We start from the raw sequence: 23,305 nt of genomic DNA on the forward strand, positions 1-23,305 counted from the left end.
ATCTAGTGCACAATGGAGAGGTAGGTTGAAGGACACTTTGAAAGCTGATTATGGAAGTCTGCATATGGAAGAAATCACAACTTATATTACAATCATCTGAGCAAATGTTATATACCAATTGAGATATTTTCTGTAACATTTCACCTGATTTTGTTTTGTATCTTTGTTTCTTACTATAGATAGATACAAGCTTAGTTTTCTCTCTCCATGAGCCGTCTCCACAGCCCTCGGGACTTTGCCTACAAAGTAAGGCTTCTAGTGCAGCCTTTGAAGTGTCACTTGTGGAATGTGACCCTAATACATGTAAAGGGTTGAGCTCGGTGGCTGGCACGGCTGTCAGGATGGCTTTGGCGACAATTTTTCCCTTTCTGCTTCTTCCACATGCATCACTGTCCTCAATATGAAGGAAAGTAGTGGTTTAGAAGTTGTGTAAGGGCTTATTTCCTAATCAAGTATTTAACTTAATACTTACTAATGTTTCCTTCTGTATCAATATTTTCTTCATCTGTGACCAGCCTGCCACGCAGTAATCAGCACCTACACTGCACTGGTACAAAATACACACTCAGCACAAAATATGGGGTTTTATTCTAAGCCAAGCAAAGCCCCACTTCTATGCCTACGAAAACTCAACACGTTAGGATGGGCTGGGGTGTCTGTGTAAACTCACAGGCCTTTTTACATTCCCTTTCTATCTCAAAGAAATTTCCCATCATCCACAATTCAGGTACTTGAGTAAAGGCTGGACTTCTGACAGGGTATTCTCCGTCCTTCCTTCTCTGGTGCCAACAGCATTAACATTGTGATGCCAGTTTTCTAAAATGATTTTGTAGTGTTTCTATGTGTAGTCTACACTGTCTAGCAACTAGCTCCCATGTGTAATAAAGTAGATGGGAATGTTCAATATCCTATTTAGAATACAAAAATTATGAAAATTTCAATTTTAAATAATTTATGTGTAATATCTTACACATATGAGTGAGTCTACAATTTGGCACAGTAGCATGGTCCTGTATCCCTACAATTTGGGAAACTGGAACAGGAAGATCATGAACTTGAGGCCAGTTTGGGTTACACAGATTTTGTCTCAAAAATTTCTTTTTCTAAACCATACTTTGAATTATTTAGCTAATTTTTGAAAAGGCTTGGTTGATTGAACTGCTATAACAGAATTTTATTTCTCACATTGAGAATCCAGGATCAAGACAGATACTTGAAGAGTCAGTGTGTTATGAGAGCCTGATTCTTGGCTCATGATCTATGGAGGTGTCTCCACATGAGGGAAAGGGCGGGCAGCTCTGCAGATCTTTTATGAAGACACTAATCCCATTCGTGAGGGTGGAACTCTCCTGGGCTAATTATCTCCCACACACTGCTCCTGCAAATAGTATCACATGGGTGACTAAGATTCCAGCATGTGTACATTCAGTGGTGGAACATACACATTTGGTCTATAGTAAGGAGCTGGATGATTTGACTAAAGTCAGTTAAATTACAAAGTCAATTAAGAAGAAACCTCCCAATGGGTAAGACATCCATACCAATGAGAAACGTTAAAGAATGTTGCCTGTTATTAAGCCCTCCCAATGAGGCAAGAACAGTGTTTTTCAAATACTCCTTAGGAACCTTCAAATGTGATACTTTGTTACAGGACAGCTTCTGGTGCTTGACCTTCACAAAAGGACCTCACATGATGCTATATTTTTAATTGAATTTTGGCCATCATCTCTGCTAAGTTAAAAGCAGTATATCCAATTACCAAAGAGAGACATTTAAATGACTCTCACAAAGGGAAATAAAAAGTGAAATACAAGGGTTGGAGAGGGTGTGGTGGTTAAGAGTGGTTGCTGCTCCTGTGCAGGGCCTGAGTTCAGTTCCCAGTACCTATGGCAGATGGCTCACAGCTCCCTGTAACTCTAGCTCCAGGGGACCTGGCACCCTTTTCTTGTCTCCTAGGTCACCTACATGCATGCACACACAGAAGCTCACACACATGTACACATAAAGAATAAAATATTGCAGAAATTAGAATAATGCTTTTAATATTTGACTTAATGGAATTCATAACACTATTTTTGTTTCCCAAGATATAGTTCTGTCTAGACAATACTACTTTTTTATTTGTTTGTTTGTTTGTTACAGACAGGGTTTCTTTGTGTAGCCGTGGCAGTCCTGGAATTTGCTCTAAAGACCAGGCTTGATCTCACAGAGATATTCCTGTCTCTGCCTGTGAAGTGCTGCGACTAAAGGCATGTGACATTACTGCTCAGTGAGAAAACTGCTTTTATTTGTATTTCTGCACAGTAGTAGTTTAGCACAGATGAAATACCTAATTTCCAATTTCACCCAAACTAGAAGGTCCAAAACAGTTTCTATCAACTCTGCACAATGTCTGAGGGAATGAAGACTGTTGTAATTTTCAAGCTTACAATCAAGAACCAATCATAAACAGACATTTATTTTTTGTTCAGTTACCTTGCTTCTTTTTTTTAATTTTTTAAATTTATTTTATATAACAAAGTCCATTTAAATGAAAACAAACATTTATAGACAATATTTGGGAATTTGGGCATTGTTCTTTCCAAACTACTTCCTGCTGGTAAGGGGCGCTGTCATGGGGGATTCGAAGAAGATGCAGATATCCTGGCTGTAGTCTGTAAGGCTGCTTTGTCCAGCTGTTTTGAATGTAGGATCAGCTTGTACTCTGTTTCAGGTGGTCTGGCTTGATCAAACCACATTAGTCTGGAAGGAATCCACATCTTTTCATTTTCTGTGGAAACAAAAATAGAAATCCTTTTCCCCAGTAACTTGTCCTTCAACTTAAATTTTGGAGTCAAAGCATTTTTTAAAAATTTAATTTATTATTTTGCATGTCGATCCCAGTTCTCTCTCCCTCCCTCCCCCCTTCCTCCCTCCTTCCCTCCCTCCCTCCCTTTTACCCTCTCTGCCCTCTCACATGCACTCTAACCACCCTCCCCTCCCATCCCCCCACCCCAATTCCATATGTAGGGGAATGCCATCCAGTTGGGGTCATATAGATCTGACAGGTCATGTGGAGTAGGGACTAGGGCTTCTCTCCTGTCTCTAGGTTAAGGCAGTTATCCCTCCATGGGGGATGTGTTCCCAAAGTCCTTTTGTGCACCAGGGATACATCCTGGCTCCACTATCTGAGGTCCCTTAGACTGCTCAGTCCTTCTGGCTGAGACCCATATTCAGGGGGACCTGAGTCAGTCCCATGCTGGCTTCCCAGCTGTCAGTCTAGTGGCTGTTAGCTCCTCCTTGTTCAGGTAAGCTGTCTCTATGTGTTTCTTCAACCTGGTCTTGTCCTCTCCATCTGCATCTGGGTTCTAGTTTGACTCAGTGTTTATGTATGGGTGTTTGATTCTGTTTCCAACAGGAATTAGTTGAGGGCTCCATGGATAAGTTAGTTGTTGATCTCACTCTCCGGGAAGGGCATTTATGATAGCCTTTCCATGGAAGCTCAAATTGTTAGTTGGGAGTAGTCTTGTAGTTCTCTAGACCTTTCTTTGTGTTCAGTTTTATCTTTAAACCAATATTGGCTCCCTCTTTTATGCTCTCTCTCTCTCTCTCTCTCTCTCTCTCTCTCTCTCTCTCTCTCTCTCTCTCTCTCCTGTCTTCTATTCCTAACCAGGCTCAATCTTCCTGGTCGCACATGTTTTCCTTTCCTTCCCCTCGTTTTCTCCTACTTCTCTCTCCATTCGCTGTCCCCCCCCCCCGCCCCACTTCCCCTGAGCTCTGGGGGCCTTGTCCCTTCCCAGTTCTGTGAGGGACTTTATATGAATCTCTTAGAATACACCTTGTATCCTAGTTCCTCTGGTGGTGTGAATTGTAGGCTGGTGATCTTTTGATCTAGGTCTAAAATCCATATATGAGTGAGTACATACTGTGTTTCTCTTTTTGTGACTGGGTTACCTCATTCAGGATGGTTTCTTCAAGTGCCATCCACTTGCCTGCGAATTTCAAGATACCATTATTTTTTTCTGCAGAGTAGTATTCCATTGTGTAGATGTGCCACATCTTCATTAACCATTCTTCAATTGAGGGGTATCTAGGTTGCTTCCAGGTTCTTGCTATTACAAATAGTGCTGCTATGAACATAGTTGATCAGATGTCTTTGTTGCATGGATGTAAATCCTTTGGGTATATGCCTAAGAGGGGGATTGCCGGGTCCTGTGGTAAACTAATTCCCATTTTCCTGAGGAACCACCATACTGATCTCCAAAATGGCTGTATGAGTTTGCACTCCCACCACATAAACAGACATTTAAATGTTTGTATATCACAATCAGAAATCCAGATAAGAAAATGCAGTATTTGTTATAATCCACCTTCTAGCATTCAATGGCATTATGTGGTAATGATACTAATGAGATGGCAATAAGTAATACTCTTAAAGCTTACTCTAACCAAACTAACAATACCAATGCTAGTCTGCCAGATTAGCTTCAAGGCAATTTTGAATAGCTCCAAGTATACCGTGATTTATTCAACTCTGCAAGAAAGGAGCATCAAAAATATCGTCATCATCTTCCTGGGACATATTCCCAAGAGAAAGTACTGGAAAACCATCCCCTCTTGTTGCTGCACAATTTCACAGTGTCTCTGTTGAAGTCTTCCATTTCTAATGTAGGTACTTGACTTTATCTTAGTCAAGTTCTCCTTCAATTTGCATGTCATGTGTCTCATCTGTTTATGTAGTGTAAGAGTGCTTAAACTTTTTCTACTCATGGCCCTTTTGCCTGACAAATTTTTATGTGGCTCCTAGCACATAAGTACCTAAAATATATACAAAAATAAAAACTAAACATTCACTGATAATAAATGCTAAAGAAATTTATTTTGAAACAATTCTTTGGTTTACACATAATTTCATCATTTATTAAAAGACTATAGCAAATTTGCATGCTAATGGAGTGGATATACTTATTTTACATAAGAATTAAAATTCTTGGCTGAATATTTGGCACTGCAGATGTAGAGAATTTTCAGAATGCTACTTAACACAAAAATACACAGTGCAATGGCAAGACAGTGTTGGGAGTTCCTGTACTAGTCCCAGGTAAAATAATCATTTAATATACTTTATGAATCTGGAGTCAATACCTCAAGCAGAAATTTTATTGTTTTATATTGTTTTGGCCAACATCTCATGTATCCAGGCTGGCTTAAAACTGGATGACCTCAGACTTCCACACCCCTGTCTCTACCTACCGAGTGCTAGGATTCTGGTGGCCAAAGTCAAGGCCTTTGGGAGAGAAGCACTCTTCTAACTAAATTATATCCTTAATCTGTCAAACAGCAAGTTCTAAAAGTAAACATCCTAACATGTTAATTTGATGCTTATATGTTCAATAATGACAGGAGGAAATACTTTTTTTATTCCTTGAGAGTTTTATACAATGTATTTGCTTCATATTTATCCCCTCTGCCATATCCACCTGTATGTGTCCTCTATACTGTCTTGAAGCAGATGTTCTGGCTCTTTAATCTTTCCTCCCCTATCCAATGACATTCCCCGAGCTTTTGGCACAGTGGTTGTGTTGTAAGCCACTGGTCAGCTGTTCTCTGAGTGTTCAGCAGTGGTACATTTTTGTAATGGGCTCTGTGTACCTCAAAATGATGCCATTTTGATGAGCGGTGAGAGACACACTTATCTGTAAAGATAAAGATTTAAAATTCAGTTGGAAATTGTGTGGCCTTCGGGAAGTGGCAGTAGTAGGTTCTTCTCTTGGCTCTATGGCTTTTCCAGCCACAGGTAGCTGGCTAAGTTTACAGGGACAGATATGAATTCCCTCCCACTAAGTAAGCCATAAGTTCAATTAGGTGGCAGATGGTTACCCCCAATATAGAAATGCCATAATTGTACCTTTAACAATAACTTGCCATTCTGGTCATTTTTGTGGTTTGTAGGCAGTGCAACTAGTTGGGACTATTAACTGCTCTTTTCCCTTGGCTTTCCATTTCTCCTTCTAATACTATGAGAGCAAGCTCTAACGAGGGAGGTGTCTATGTCAATTTCAGCTGGATCCCTCCACGCCCCCCTCCCAAAGTGCATGTTGTCTTCAGCAATAGGATCTTACCTTCAAGCTCTGGGAGGCAACCCAGGCCAATAACAATATTCTATATTACAGTGGGGGGGCTTAGATTCCCAAACCAACAACTTGAAAGGTTCCCCAGGTGCAGTACTGGGGTTTTTGATAGGTAGTCAATGGCTTTTCTGGAGGAGCACTGTCACTCCAAATGCAGTAACTTTAATTAAATTAGTTCACTGTTTCTGTCTCTTTCTTTTAGTAAACATAGAATCCTATGATCCCCTGTGCCTTTTTCAAACATCTTTAGTGTTATGTATCCCTCCTCTTTTCCTCTTCCTCTGTGTTGCTCTCTTTCCTCATTCCTCAGTAAGTGTCTCCTATTCATTTTCCCTCATAGAACTAGAAAATGGTATCCTGGGTAAGGTGGCCCAGACCTTGCCTCTGAGTAGGGCCTTCTCTGTCACCCTTCCAGCCTCTCAGAAAGAAGTCTATTTTCTTTATGGAATGCTAGGCTGTACCCAAGCAAGGCTAGGGTACAGACTCACAGTACACATCAGTGAGTGATGTTTGTCTGAAGAACTACAGCAAGGAAAACATACTTTCTTAAACCTAGTTACTTGAGATTAGCCTACAGTCATGCTCTCCATCCTTTGTGTCCATTTGTTCCAGAGGTCTACAAGGACCCTTCACAGCAACAGATACTTAATTGTCAGACACAATGTGAACCCAATGGAGCTGTTCTCTAACATGAGAGACTGGTTCTGCAGGAACATAGTGAAGCAAATTAAAGTTCCCTGTGCCAAGCCCTAGATTATGTATTCAATTAGTTAGGGATAATTTTGTTCTCTACAGAAATTGAAAGAGCCAGGAATAAAGAGTAAACATTGTTAAGGAAGAACTATAGAGTTCTATTTTCTTGTTCTCATGTGACCCCTGCTGGATGCTTGGTGAGGGTACCTCTGGATGGTCTGGCAGAGTAGGAGGACTCTTCATGGACAAGGGGCTTTGCCTTTCATATGGGAGCAACTTTTGTCTATTGAACCCAAAACTGATTTAGAGATTTAGCAATAAAGCATGTGGTGCTTTTTAAGCTTTATGAAGCATTGTTTAAATGACAGGCTGGCTAGGTAGGATGAATAAAACTAACATTATTATGGCATCAGAGGACACTAAAATGCAAAATCATTAGTGGCTAGGGCAATGTAGTATTGATATACTGGAATATGGAGGAATATGGACTATGAAGGAATATGGAATTCCCCAGTGAGCAGTCTCGAGCCCACCTTCTCTGCTGACTTCTGAACCAGCCTGCACCCTGTTAATCACTTTGCTCCTCCTATATTACTGAGATAAATTAAAATGTCCAAACCTTGGTATCTCCCTGTGGTTAAAGATAAGACCTACTTTTCCCTTATCTCTGGTCGCCAAGCAAAATGCGACCCTGCTCTCCCCTTCATCCCATATCTTTGCAAACACGGGCAAGTTTCAGTTTGTGCCTTTCTTCTGTTACACACTTTTTTCCACATGGTAGATCATTGAAACATCACAGAAATGTGCTCGAGGTGACCCTTTGCGAAATTTAATATGATATGAATCTCAAAAAGTTTGGTTAAAATAGACATCATGATTCAATAGGCTCTAATACCTCCCTCTGTTTCCGACAGACAGACGGCTGCTCAATGGACCCTAGGGTCTCTCACATGCTAGGCAAGTGTCTTCTCTGAGCTATATTCTCAGCAGGTTTTACCACTTCTTGTCTTGAAAACAAAAACAAAGAAAACCTATCTGTACTCTACATGCATCCTCTTGAACACACTGCTCTCTTCCTGGCAGCTCTTCATGAGAGGTGTCTGCAGTGAGTGTGTCTGAGAGGTGTCTGCAGCGAGTGTGTCTGAGAGGTGTCTGCAGTGAGTGTGTCTGAGAGGTGTCTGCAGTGAGTGTGTCTGAGAGGTGTCTGCAGTGAGTGTGTCAGACAGGTGTCTGCAGTGTGTGAGTCTGAGAGGTGTCTGCAGCGAGTGTGTCTGAGAGGTGTCTGCAGTGAGTGTGTCTGAGAGGTGTCTGCAGTGAGTGTGTCCACTGCCCACTCGCATTCCTTAATCCAAAGCTTCCATCTCTGTCACCAAACTGTAATTACTAAGACCCCAGTATCTACTTGCCAGATCCACTGGCACTTTTCGAAAGCCTCCCCTTCCTGTTCCTTAGCTGCTCCCTTTCTCTTCACTAGCATGGTGTTTCCTAATTTTTCTCCCAATCCCTGGGCTCCTCTTCTGATATCTTCCCTTAGACTTAACAGGGTATATCCGTCTGGGCCCAGGGATTCTGTGTCCTGGCTCCCTCCTCCATTCCTAGAATACTGTGATTCCTATACACAAGGTTTCTCAGAACTACACCTCCTGTTCTGAAGCATAGTCTTCAGCATAGTACCAAATCCTGGCTGTCCAACAGATATCTCACAACTGTTTCATGATCCAAATACAACTCCTTATCTGCTCTTCTCCCAACCACAGTCTTTCTCTTCACTTCCTTGACTTAATAAACCTGACCTTTTTTTTTTTTTTTTTTTTTTTTTTTTTTAATCCAGTTGCTCAGGACAAGAAATATACATAACTTTTAGATTTGTTTTCCTACCTTCCAGATAGTACCATGTCTATTTCTAAATTTAGAACCAGTATATTCTGCCCTTAACTAGCATCTATCTGCAGACCACTAGAAAGGGTGGTTGCGTTTTCTTGTTTTAAAAATGGCATCTCGAAGATTGTGTAATTCTTCTGGTTTAAACACTCCAATGTAGCACAGCACATATAAAATCCCCACCGGTCCTCTGTGTAGCACAGCTACTCCCACGACATCTTTCTAAGCTGTCCTCCCTTCTCTTGACCACCACACTCACGTTTACTAGAAGCCAAGCAAGAGGAGGAGTACCTCTTATAGACACTGCTTCCTGATTTCCCCACGCTCCCTGGCAATTTAGGCCTATGGTGTGTGTTGTCTGCTTCGAGGACGATTCTTACAACTCTTCTACAGACTCCATTGTTTAGGGTATCGGTAAATGGGAGATACTGGGAAACTAGAAAGAAGGAATGAAAAATAAAGGATCCCTTCCACATGTTTCTCCACGCTCTACTCCATGTCACATTCTTTGATAGTGACCAGGTATCTGGGTCTCCTGTTGCCCAGATGTCCACCAGACAGGTCCTTCCATAATCTCAAATGCTGATATCACCTCTGTCTCACAGTGGTTTCCTATACTACAAAAATCCCCTGTGTCCTATGATTCTCAGTTTGTGCTTCATCTTCATAGACATTCCTTATTTAAATTTCCATTGGAGAAGTGATGCGAATTGAGTGAACAATAAACAGGGCTCCTATACAAATTCCTAGCAAAAGAGAACAGAAAAAATAGAGAAAGAAGTAAGGAAACATTACTGTCTGGGAAGAAAGGCAATTTAGAGGGTAGAATGATACCAACATTTATACAGTATCTACTAATGTACCAGTTACTTTATAACCAATTTAATTATCAACACCTAGTGTGGTGGACACATTGCTAGTGATAAAGAAACAGCATCTGAGAGCTTATGTAACTTATAGAACTCTACACAGTTTATAATAGGATCGAAGTTTACAACACCCATCTGCCTGATAAGGACAGACTTAGGAAAGTACATTATAGCTTCAATCCATGTTCATCCCATTTTAATACAGATTTTATCGCTGTGGCACATACCTCATCCAAAGGAGGAAAGATTATTGTGGCTCATGATTCAGTGGTTTTAGCCCATGGTCAGCTGCCTCTGTTGTTTCCCAGCCACGATAAGGCAGGAAAATCATAGCAGAAGGGCGTGATGAGACAGAGTTGTTCATACCCTGACAGTGAGGAAGGAAGGAGGGAGGGAAAAAGAAGAAGCAGAGACAAAGACTCTTTCTTCTAAAGATACCTCTCTTCTAACCAGGAACTGCCTCACACCATCTGTCCCAAATGTTGTCCAATTATGACATACCTCATGACGGAGTCACCTTTTGATGATAATTGGGCCCATCAGCCAAGGAATAAAGCCTTTGGCACATGAAATTGTTGGGGACACTTGATTTTAAGCCAGAATAATCCCTAACCGATATACTTCATATTCTTCACTTTATACTCGTTTTTACTATATACGTTTAAACCAATAGCTCTCCATGTGAGAAAATTCAAAATATTTTTAAAATTGATTCCCATGTTATTTTGTCCTTTCCCACTCACCCAAACCTTAACTAATTGAAAGCACATTATTCTGACCTGCCCCCTAGTGAATCAAAAGACCAGTATTTAGACGAGTGAGAAATCAAAGATGTTGCCACTAGGTAAACAACACGAGCCTTCAGTGTTCTCATGGATTCCAAGCTCAGAATGGCCTGTTCTCATGGTTTACTCTGTTATAAGGAAGGGTTTGGGGAGTAGATCTGCCCCATCTATCAGCAGCACCTATGAACTCTGGGCTGTTACTCAGGTAAGTGTCACACCTGGCATCAATAGAGAAAGATGGACTTGCTGGCCCCTGACTCTCCAAGTTCTTCATCAGCACCAGCCTTATTTCTGTCTTGCAGCTATCACTGGAGAGCCCCAAGATCTTGAGAATTCTCAGCTCTGTACCTGGCTTTCCATATTATGCCATTGCTAGTTGTACCACATTGAAGAAAAGACCTAAAGCCCTTGACAGGTGGAAGGAATCACTATTCTTTGGTGTTAATTTCCCCTGCTTAGTGGATTCAAGGCAGGCCACAAACACTTCAACGTTGCCTGTTTTCTGCTTTTTTCTAAAGACATTGCCCTACCCCTAGATATCATATTCTCAGAACACTGAAAACACACAGAAAAGAAAATCATGGAAATTAAATAGCAATAAAGCTGTTGTTCACTTCATATAAAAAATATTATCCAGCATTTAACTGGCAATTATTTCCAGAAACTTGGCAATTGTAACTGTACAAATGAAAAAATTGATTCCAGTCACAGTCCATCTTTGTTTGGAAAGGAAATACCAGTAGTGTTTGAAAAATGGATTGTTAAGGAACTGGGTTTGCTGAAGGTAGCTTGTATGTTCTCCTTGCTAACACAGTTATTTTGTTGGGGGAAAAGAGTAAGTGCAGCTTTTCTTTACCCTGTATGATTTTTACTGTGGATCTTTAGAGCAGGAAATAAAAGCAGCTAGTATTCCATGGGGCATGTGGGATTAGTTTAGGCAAAGCCAAACCCTGGTCCTGCTCACTGCCTCCTCTTTCCTGTGCTGTTTTGTCTAGGCTGGCCTTAGAACATGTCAACAAATCTCTTTTAAGCTCAGAGGGAGGAAAGATGGTGACTCTCTCTCTTTCTGTAAGGGAGTAATTTATTACAGATGTGCTTTTCACAAAGGTACAAGTTTGTCTTGTAAAATATTTGTGAAGAAAAATAGCCTCCAGATTTCACAAAGGAATTCCTGCTTAGGCTTGGAGAAGTCACAGCGAGCATTGTTTTTACAATACTAAAATGTTCCTTTCTCACTTAATTTGATTATAACTTAAGATTAGAGAAGGGCTATGTTTAAAGATCTCAAACAGTGTAGTGAAAAATACCATATGTGACCATGGCTTTTAATGGTGGCCTGAAAGAATTCCGGTTTGAATCCTCAGTCATTGCTAGAGATGATTTCCAGTAGTGACATGTTAGCTGCTCTCACCTTCAATTTCCTTTTCTGTGAAGTGAGACAGACACCTTGCTCTGCCATCTTAAGTGGGAAGATGGAATTCAAATGCTTTAAATGTTATAGTGCCATAAAATATGATTATTGTCATTTACTTTTGTATATTATAAAAATGTCAGATATCATCTGTCAAAGTCTCTCTGTGTATGTGTGTATGTATGTATATGTCTCTGTGCTTGTATGTATGCTTTTGTATGTATACATGTGTGTGTCTGTTTATATATGATTATATGTGTATATATATTTATCTGTGTATGTATGTATGTATGATGTATATGTATCTTTCTCTCTCCCTGTTGAAAGGGAAATCCTTCTCTTGCTAAAAACTATGCTAAAAGGCTGGGGCTGTAGCCAGTAGGCAACTTCCTGCTGACCATGCAGCAAGCCTGGGTTCCATCCCTACCAGCACATACCTGAAACAAAACAAAACCCAAATGATACAAAGTAGATTGGTAACAGAGCTTATACTGTGCAAGATTAAATAATTCTGTTCCTAATTCAGCCACTAGGCTTGTTGAACAAATTACTGGCTCTAATGCAATGTCTGACTTGCATTAACACTGACAGATAAAATCATGTGACACCCATGATAAATGGTATGTGTCTTGCATGAGTATGGCCAGTGGTTTGCAGAGGACATACAACTTTCAGCGGGTGAGGAATATTGTAAACAGATGAACTTTCTATTCAGATGCCATTTTTCCACATCCCAAATCTCAGGTGAGAATAAATACCAAAGACTGTGGTAAGGTAAGACTGTAAGCAACAGATCTTCACCCTCAGTGAGGAGAGAACGGGGATGATGATGTTAGCCTTGAGTGACTATGGTAAGGATAATAGGAAACCTGTAAGATACAAACAGAAAAGAATGGCCCGTAAGAGAAACTTTATGAAAACTTTCTAAAAGCCTGAACGTTTAGTGTGTGTGTGTGTGTGTGTGTGAGAGAGAGAGAGAGAGAGAGAGAGAGAGAGAGAGAGAGAGAGAGAGAGAGAGAGAGAGAAGGTCTGTCACTGAGCCTGCAGCTGGGTTATCAGTCAGCAAGCCCCAGCCCTGCCCCTGCTCCCCACAGAAGTAGGGTCATGGACACTTGTGGAGCCATGCCCAGCTTTCTATGTGGCTGCTGGGACGTAAACTCAGGTCCTCAATCTCATGGAGCAAGTGCTCTTACCCAGTGAGCCATTTCTCCAGCCCCACATTTAAATTTTGTAGTATTTCCTTTGCAGTCTCTTCAAATTGTTAATAATATCACTGACTAATATTTGTTAAATACCTCGGCTGTGTTCCAGATATTTAAGGTAAGTGTGTGAAATGAATTAACTAATTTGATTTTAAAATAATAATCACAAATTATGTTCCAGTGTTATGTGAATTTTACAAATGAAGTCAATGATTTTTTTTTTGGTAGATCCTGTTGCTACGGTAATAAAGGAGATGACATTAGAACCACACTTAGCAACAGCCAGCCAATCGCTAAGTCATGTTTTTTAATCTAGTCATCTTTTAATTAAATTATGGCCATCTAGATGATAAAGACACAGTTACCCTCTTAATTCTCTGAAATTCTATACACATTTGAAAATAAAACAAATCATATCTAAAGAGGGTTTTTTTTTTCTATACAAAAATGCATTCAAAATTTTTTAGTAGGTAGGATAAAAGAATTTCAGCCACTTTCCCAGTGCTGGAAGGTGCTGTTCATGTACTGGGGAGAAATGTAATTAACAGTCATGTCCAACTGAACACTGTGAGTTAATAGTAGTAAGTGGCCCAAGATATGCCCATTGGTGCAGTAGTCACCAGAATATTATTTAAGACCTGCTCTAAAAGATTAACTCATGGCTAGCACTGTTACGGGTTGGGTTCTTCCCTAAGGAAGTATTTATCTTTATACACCCAGTTGGTGCATCTCTTTACCCTTCTCAGAGAAGAGACCCACATCTGGTCAACATATAGACAATAAGACACTGTAGAGTGTTCATCCATAAATGGGAGGTCTATGCCACACTCACTACTCCCAAGGCTCAAGGTTCCCTGCAGATAAGGGATGGAAAGATCTTGACAGACAATGGTATTGGATGACTATAGTGAAAGCATTTTCTGAACATGGCAGTTCCACTCACACAGTGGTCTCAGAACAGTTGTGATTGCATGCACAAGACCTGCTCAAGGTCAAGCCAACCCAAATTTCAGCATGAATAAGGAAAAGACTCAGGAAGCAGCACTCTAGTTGAGGAATTGGCAGCTGGTGGCTTGTGGCAGATGGAGTGTCCATTTTCTCTAGGATGTGGCCCTTGAGACTCTGGGAGCAATAAGTACATTCAGTGGTTTTTAAAAGAAAGACACAAGACAAAACATTGAGAGGGAATAGTGATGGGAAGATAGAACAGGATTGCAGGAGGGGAACTGAGGTTTATTTGATTGAAATATATTATTTACATTTATGAAATACTCAAGCAATTTTAAAAAATGTTAAAAGAAAAGAAAACAACAAGCCAGTATTTGCTATTTAGATTCAGGCATGATCAGTCTTCATCACTGAACAAGAAAGATCAGGACAGTTTCTACCTCACAGCAAAGTTCTCAGAGTTTCAAATATCTGTAAATGACAGAGGCTGTCCATAGCTGCAGATCCTGGCTATTTAAGCAGAATGCACTGGTTCCTAACTTTTGGGGAGGCTGTTTCTGGGGACTGAACATAGGGCTCAGGCATTATAGGCAAGTGTTCTACTAATGCATCTTATCTCCCATCCCTCTCTATCTTGTCTTTAAAATGGCAACGGGCAAGCAAAGGGGTTTTTAAGATGCACCTGTTCTCTCTCTCTCTCTCTTTCTCTCTCTCTCTCTCTCCCTCTCTCTGTGTCTCTCCCTCTCTCTGTCTCTCTTTCTCCACCCCACGCCCTTTCTCTTTCAAAGGAGGTTTGAAGACAGACTGTGCCTGGGGTTTTCACATTATTAAACCCTGCAATCTGTTCACTTGGACTTTAGAGAAAACCCCAAGGGGTACACAGATTCTTATTTCAGCACTTAGGGGTAAAAGTAGGCTTTGCTAATTACTTATTTTGCACTCTTTTGGCCTGGAGACAGACCACTATTCATTCTAACTTTTGCGGGCAGGACTTCAGGGACAAAGGGCCATGCCAACTGAGATGGAAGGTGTCTTGTAGGAAAGCACATCTCCTGCCTGCTGACAAGGAGAATATATGTTGCTATGAAGTCCTTAAAGAGCCTTCAAGTGCCTGTAAGCCAGTTATAGCTGGTTTTCTTCCATCATTAGGGTTAGGGATGTTAACACTTTCCTTAGGAGCTGTGTGATGAGGGGTCTACATGAGAAGTTTGGCTTCAGGTAGCTCCCCGACAACAGGTATATTATACTTATGTGTACTTTCTGTAAGCTTTTTTCCATTTATTAGATAAATATTTTGTGCAGACTTTTATAACTATTTTAATTGGAAATTCATGATCAGGAAATGTTCTGTTTTGATGTCATTTTCTTTCTGATCTACAACATCTTTCTTCCGTTTTCACACAACATCCCAGCCTTGTGAGGTCTCTGCTTCCTCTGCTGCTCCCTGGACCTCTTCTCCAACCTTTCCCCCCCCCCTTCCTTTGCTTTGATCTCTTTTTTCCCTTCCCCTCATTTCTTCTTGTTCTATTAACATCTTCTTTCTTTCCTTCATTGCTTCTATCATAAAGCTTAGAGTGCTGCCTGAGACCTAAAAGTCTGTTTCATATGGTTCAGCCCAAGTGATATTTTTGTTTGAATAATTGTTTTACGATTATCTTTAACACCACATGCAGATGCGCAACAGTGTTATTACAAATAAGTGAGAGGCTACTTTTCATCAGAGGAAACAACAGCAGCAAAGAACAGAATTTTTTTCTGGAAGGGTAAAAGGATAAGCCAAAAGTCAAAGAGAGACAATGCCTCTGTCAAGTTAGAATGGGAGGAAAAGATCCTCATGTAACATTGCAAAGAATCACTTCCTAACATGGCATCTGACAGGCAAACTTTTAGTTACTTGGAACAAAAAAAAAAAAAAAAAAAAAAAAAAAAAGTCGCCTGTAGTCAAAATTCATTATAATAATAAATTTTTTTAAACATATGCCAAAAGGAATAAAAATAATTTTAATTTAATTTAATTTGTTAATCCATAGTACTACTGACACTAGTTGTTTGTAGATGGTTTATTTCTGCCAGGATTGTGCTAGAACCTTTAAGTGTGTTATCTTCAGCCACGCCCTCATCAAATTTAGCTGTACCTTAGATCCCCTCAGTGTCTCATTGGAGAGTTTCTGTGCTTTAAGAGCAGTATCAGGGAAATACCCGGGCCAAGTAACCTGTGTAAGACTTGATGTCGTCGGAATTGTGGAAGACACTAGCTAAGATGAAGTCGCCAAGAGACTTTGAGTTGCCAAGCTGCTCTCTGTGAAAATTTCAGCATTCTAGATTTTGGGCTGAAATACAGTTTTCTATATCTGAAAAAGAAGGAAATGTTGGCAGAGAGAAAACTTCGGGTCCCTTCTTGGTGAATCCCTCATGGATCTTTATGTCCTATCTGATATGGTTTCTGTAGGTTAGAGGTGCAGAAAGGATGACATTTTATTGGATCTATATAATGTGGGAACCAAAGTGTCCTTAGCAGAGGACGTTGATCACAAAAAGCATAAACATGTTCTGAATGTGTGTGGACACACACACACACACATACACACACACACAGAGGAAACTAGTTCTTGTCAAATGTCAACCCTTTTAATGGTTTTCTGCCACAGTGATACAGCAAAACTTAAGAAGAAGCAGAAGTTGACTGAAACCAGCTTTTGTGATTGTTTCTCAAGTCTGCATGCTTTCCTCAGGGAGCAAGGTGACCATGTGCCCTGGTGTGGGGGCAGAGTTTGTGTTCTACATCTGCTATCCTGTTATAAGAGTCCCACCTCTCTCCTTTCTCTTTGGTTTCTTCCTTCCTTTTCTTTACCTCAGCCACTTTTTCAATTCAAGACACTTTCTCAGGTCTGGAAAGTGAAATAAATACTATCAATTTTGCAGTAGTAATATTTTTGAACAAAGATTCTACATCTGTTGTGGTCAGTGATCAGTACAGCACAGGTGTTGATTTACATTCCCTGATGTCAGTGGGGTTGACAATGACCACTGTGGCAGACTGCTAAAGGCATTAATGACTGAAGCAAGATGTAGTTCAACGTGAGGAGTGAGACCCACAGTTCACATCCCTGGTGCCTATCATGCTGGCATCCCGTTCTCGTTCAGAACAAGAGCAGTGAAAGGCGAGGAGGGGAATCTGTCATTGTGCTTGCAAAGTCAATGAGCATGATTCGCTACATGTGGAAGTCAGTCTGTGGCTGGCCTTTCAGGTTCTCTTAAATCCCCGAAGCTGAGAAGTAGCTACTTTTCTTGGGAGAATCTTGTGAATTTTCTGTTATAACGTGAGATAGTAAACTGAGATAGTAAACTAGAATCAAGTTTTGCAGTAATTGGTGTACTACTTGAACCTGATAAACAAACACTAAAAATTACATAGAATATTAAGAAATTATGCAATTTAAGCCTCACATGTTTTCAGATTTATAGTTATAACAGTTTTCTGTGGTTGACATTTTTTACATGTTGAAAAGAAATATTAATCATTTTTTAAACCAATGTCACTACTGAGCCTTGGATGATTAAGTACTCTGTGTATTTCTTTCTTCCAAACTGGCTTATAAAAGAAAGCAAAAATGACAATAAAAGAAATGTACCAATTTATTCCCTACTAATAAAGTATTGAACATTAGGGGGAAAGTGTGAAATATTGGAATGCAACATAGAGCAATTCCATTTCCCATTGCAGTTTTGGGTCATATACTGTATATAAAGAGTAATTACTTCATTGGCCAGAGACCACAGTGAAGGAATATAGAATCTGATGAAAGAGATTTTGCAATAAAGATTTTACCCCAATGTATTTGCTTCCCCAAACTTTACCAACCTTAAGGCAAGCCCATCTTACTTTCTCTTCTGGTGGCTGATGGCGGGGAGAAGGGGGGGAAATGGGGGAAGGGTGAGATGGTGGTGGTGGTGGGGTTGGGGGGATGGGAGTGGCAATGGGCCTGAAGTACTAGTGAAACAAAGACAATTGTATAAGCTCAGTCAGTTTTAAAGAATCTTATTCAAAAATTATACATCAGTATTTGAACTATTCAAATTTACCAGTTCTAATAGTTTCAGTGACACATCCTGTTGCTAAGGATCCTACATCGTAGCGTGTTGTTTGCATTAATTCTGGTGGTTCCTCGTGCATCTTCACTTCCTACCCTTGAATGAAATGTCTGGATTTCATTTTCTTGCTGAAGAATTTAACTGCATTGTGAGCCTCAAGGCTAGGCTATGGATTGCCCAAGTGCAATCCCCTTCCCCCTCTTGCTTATCCTATGAAGCTTTGGAGAGGAACTGAAACCTTCCTAATAGGATAAGGAAGTCACAACACGCATTCTGCAGAAGAGACTGAACTTGGCCAGTTCAAGCCCTGTCAGTTCTCTGTGAGCCTTAGTTTCTCATTAGCAATGGAGGAAAATATACTATAGGATGGCTATGAGGGTGAATTAGGTATATTAGAAGAACTTTATAGTTCTCAGTGAACAGTACTTACATCTTTTTTTCAAAATTATTTAAAGCTTGTTGAAATACAAAATATAGAAAAGCCAAAGTAAAATCATGCCTTGTAATTAGTTTAACTTTCTTCAGTGTTGGGGGAGGTGGGGTTTCTGAGCATAAAATATTATTTTCATTGAAAGAAATTAGAAATTATGTATCATATTCATTTTCCACTTATTTGAAATAGATCACAATGATTTCATCATTAAAAACTAAATGTTTTCTGATTTCCAAATAGTCCTATACAATGGAAATATTTACAGGTGCTTATTGGGTGAGCATATGGGGAATCTCATCCCGTCACTTGCAATAATTTTTGCTATTTTTCCCTCAGCCCTTAAAAAATCTTTTTGGTAGTGCTGTAGCTCAAGGCCAAGGATTCACACATGCTTAGCACACATTAGTCCTGCTGTTGCCTAAGACCAGGGATTCACACACACTATAGTACTGGCTGGAGCCCAGCCTGATAGTTTTAAATTTTATGGTGACTTTTGATATAGTTTTTAATTTTATGAAATCACTGCCACCGTTTTTTTTCTCTGTGGGTTACTTTTTTTTAATGCTTGGTTTTAGAAAGTTCTTTCCTATCAATGAAAGTAAATGTCTATGTTGTCTTTTAATTGTTCATTTATAGCTTTTAAAAATTAGTTTAAAATGTCTTTAGAGCTATTTGATATACAGACTGATGTAGACTTGTATGTACTATCTAATAGAGTTGAGAGTTCATATAAGGTAGGATTTAGCATAATTTCCACTAAGTATTATAGCAACTAAATTGCTCATCCGCAAATATCTTCTATATGATGAAACCCTACTTCCCCCCAACATACATACTCCCACCCTTCCTCCCCTTTTTTTGAGACAGGATCTCATGTAGCTCAGGCTGGTCTTTAACTCTTGGTCATCTTATGTCCACTTCCTGAGTTCAGGAATTGTAGGCATGGACTCAGCATGTTGCCTTATTATACATCATTCTCCCAATATCTGTCTCATTTTAATTATCTTGTCTACAGAATGCTTTCTCATTATTTTCCCGTTTATAGAAATGTCTTGTTTATAGTTACACACATATTTATCTTCCAAGCAAATTTAGAAATACTTTATCAAATTCTTTCAAGTTCTGTCTACTGCAAATATAAGTTGTTGAAATTGCAATAAATCTGTACAATCAACCACCTAATATTCTACATAATAATATAGACATGTTTCTACATTTTCATAATTTTTTGAGGTTATAGCAAATCTCTTTATTGTTGTTGTGAAAGAATACAGGCCTGAGAAGGGACCTTTTTCTCAGCGGACTTTTCACTGTATGAACAGCACACTTGGACTTGCTTATTTTTCTTTCTTTGGTGTGGACATAGAACCCAGGGTTATGTGTATGTGAAGCACACAGTCTACCATGGACACATACCCCAGTCCTGCAGGGCTTTCTTTTTGTTTTTCTACATACAGAATAAAGACACTTTGCTCCAAAACATAAAAAAATTAAACGGTACTTAGGAGAGACCACTAAGGGTCAGCCCAACTTTGCAGCTAAGGAAACAACTGGAAATGGCCACTGGTTATTCACCTTATGTAAAATGTACAAGGACATAAGATTACATGGGTGAAATCAGTATCTTGTCTGGTAAAATGAAGAGGGAGAAAGCATAAGAAATTGATGCATCTAGGTCTGTCATGGCAAGTGATGGATGACTTTTGAATATAATGGAGAATGCTGAGTATCTAATTAGTTCCCATATTATAGGTTTTAGAGTATCCCTCATTTACCTCTCTTGACAATCCTTTTTAACATTAGATGGTCAATGTAAAAGATTTCTCCTACTGAAATTGAATTTAAAATAAAAACTGATTGGTATCCACAGTTGTGATCTAGTTATAAAATCGTCTGTATGGTGTTGGTCCCAGAGTCCTGTGCCATCCTTGGAAGAAGCCTTTGCACCTGTGATTCACTTGTCCCTTAGTTTCCAGGTGGCAGAATGGCAGAATGCCAGCCCTGGCCAAGCATTCATAGTGCAGTCTTTGGACTCTTATAACATGAAAGTCAGTATGAAAATGTGCAACATGACATTATTATCCTAGTTTCCTGGCTGCTTTCAGCAAGCACTAACTGCCACATGAGGTCTCAAGTGTTCTGGCATAGTATGCAAGTGTTCAAAAGAAGTTAAAGTAATGAAATTGGATCTACATTTCCATAGACATTCAAGCTGGCATGGAGAAATGGAGTCATGGAATCAGGGTTGGATGGTCTCCACCAAACAACCTAGGCAAGTTTCTGTGATGCCAGGCTACTAAGCTGAATTCCATCGTGAAAGGCCACCACTATTTCTTTCTCTGGGTCTAAAATTACAAAATATGCACATTTCTCTAGGTTCACACCATGCACAGGGTGCTTTAGCTGTAATCTCCTCCCACCCATTCCCTGGTATACAAGAATTGCTTGAAGATTCAAATCGAAGTATGTACAAAAAAAAAAAAAAAAAAAAAAAAAAAAAAAGGAAATGTTAAAACTGGCTACCAGATATGTGACTGTAGACATAGCTGAGCATTGTTTGGAAGATTAACATGTATCTGATCTAGGAGTGTCCGGTTAACACATCTCAGTATGAGTCATTTTTATAAATCAGTTGTTACTGTTGCCAGGTATTCTTGTTTGTGCTCAGTATTTTCTGTCATTGAAGTATTTGTTTGGTAAAGTCTAGGAATGTAGTCTAGTGGTAGGGTTCTTTACAAAGCCCTTGGTTCAATAGAAAATATAAAAGAAACAAACAAACAGAAAATCCAAGAAAATATGCAGAGAGCCAACAAAGGTATACAGGTGGTGGGAACAAGAAACTGGGTTTGAGGCTGGGCTGTGGTTCAGTTATTCGAGTGCTTGCCTAGCTTCCACAAAGCTCTGGGTTTGATCTCTGGCACCATATAAAACTGAGTGTGTTGTGACAGAACATGCCTGTAGTCCTAGCACTCAGGAGGGTAGAAGAGGATCAAGAACCTGGACTACATAAGATCATGCCTCAAAGAGAGGGGAATTGGTGAAGAGGGGAGAGACTGGGTTTGCCAGGTGGGGTTTGCGATTCTTCCTCTCCTATGTGTATACCATATAGCTCTGCCTCCTTCTTCCTGTTCACCAGCAAAGGGCAATAAAATTCAAATGTCCTGAACTGCAGCCATCTGGTACATTCCCCCTTTCATCTTTCCTAAGATTTTCATGGGTTCCAAATCTCCATTTGCATAAATATAGAAATGAAGTTTACTTAACATTAAAAATGCAAGAGAGGGACAGTCCAAAGAATCAAACAAGAACCAATGTATACCGTTTACTCATTCAGAATTTTTTTTTATTGCATTTTAGGATGGTGAAAAAAAAGGGTTTATAAATAAAATCTATGCCATCCAAGAAGTATGCATCAGTGTCCAGAACATCCTAGATGAAGTGGCTTCCTTTGGCGAAAGGATAAAGAAGTGAGTGATGCTGACATGTGACCCCTAACCTTATCCAAGAGTCTATTTGACTCAGAATGAGATGCAGACAGAACATGTTTTGTCTGGCACAAGTCACTCTTGGATGATCTATTGTTGTTTCCTCACAATTTATTTTGTTTTTGTGAGTTCTTGGTTTTATGGTGACTCTGTCAATTTCCTGCCTGAAGTTTACAACATATTGGTTGGAAAGAAGTCATAATTGTAGCTTAGAAGAAATAACACTGTCCTACATTTTAGCATATTTTTTATACTGACTTTTTTCTTAAAAAGAATATGAAGTCATAGTAGAAAGATAATCTAACCTAATACATTTTAGGTAACCAAGATACCTGTATTTTGCCTAGCTGGAATTTGTATTCTTAATCTTACATGGTGTTATTTTAAATAATTTTATTTGCTAGTACATTTTGTTATCTTTTTTTTGGGACAGTGTCTCATGTATCCCAGGTTGGCCTTGAACTTAGTATGTAGCCAAGGATGACTCCTGATCCTCTTGCCTCTACCTCAAGAAAGTGAGTTTGAGTTTGTCCTGGGCTACATACTGAGAACCTGTCTCAACAATATCTATTCTTTAAAAAGCCTGGTTCCAAGGGTTACTGAAAAACATGGTAACCAGGTGGATTCAAGTTTGGGTCTCCTATTAGAATCAATAACTTCAGGGTATAGTTATCTATAGAGATAGCAAAGAAGTGTGGGACCAGTCATGTGTCACCACACTTGGTTACTAAAATCCTTTCTGAATTAAGTGTATTGACAGTAACTAGCCAGCTATTTATGACTGACCTATTGCAATTATCAATAACTATTTAAGATAAAAGGCTACTCTATATCTGTACACACCTGTACTTTCTGGTTTCATATCTACTCTTGGTTTATTATTCATGACCAATCGTTGTAATTTAAGAAAAGCACAAGTGAAAGATGCCATGAGACAGGGTTCAAGCAGAGTTTTTTTTTTTTTTTAATTAGGGAAAGGGATCATAAAAAGGGGGAAGTGGAGGGGGGAGACTGGCCTCCTGAGAGGCTGGCTGCTGAGGAGCAGCAGGAGAGAGGGAAGAGGGGAAGAGAGAGAGAGAGAGAGAGAGAGAGAGAGAGAGAGAGAGAGAGAGAGCACAGAACAAAGAGAGGACACATACAGAACAGAACTTTAAAGAATAAAATTGTTTAAACTAAAAAGTATGAGTCATCATACACAGCTGTTTGTGCTGCCTTTTATTTTGTATATTTTTAAACTGAACACATTCCCATGTACACATCGGTGCTGGTTTTCAACTTTCATGTGTAGTGCACAAACCCACCTCCTTTTCACTCCTAAATGCAACTATGTCACAATTCTTAAGACTAGGTCAGGTCCCAGTCTCCCTTTTTGCCTGTTCTTTTAATAACCCTCCCT

At 39.6% G+C, this 23,305-nt stretch overlaps 1 protein-coding gene across 9 annotated transcripts in view; it reads left to right on the top strand.

Moving 5' to 3' along the window:
* Mctp1 (multiple C2 and transmembrane domain containing 1) overlaps positions 1 to 23,305 on the top strand; it is a 528,156-nt gene that overhangs the window by 499,685 nt on the left and 5,166 nt on the right. For all 9 annotated transcript variants that reach the window (XM_051182781.1, XM_051182775.1, XM_051182776.1 and 6 more), the window contains one exon: positions 21,782 to 21,891. In XM_051182781.1, the coding sequence (XP_051038738.1) occupies positions 21,782 to 21,891 (110 nt within the window). The remainder of the gene's footprint in view (positions 1 to 21,781; positions 21,892 to 23,305) is intronic.

Source organism: Phodopus roborovskii, unplaced genomic scaffold (assembly GCF_943737965.1).
Source record: "Phodopus roborovskii unplaced genomic scaffold, PHOROB, whole genome shotgun sequence".
NCBI lineage: Eukaryota > Metazoa > Chordata > Mammalia > Rodentia > Cricetidae > Phodopus > Phodopus roborovskii.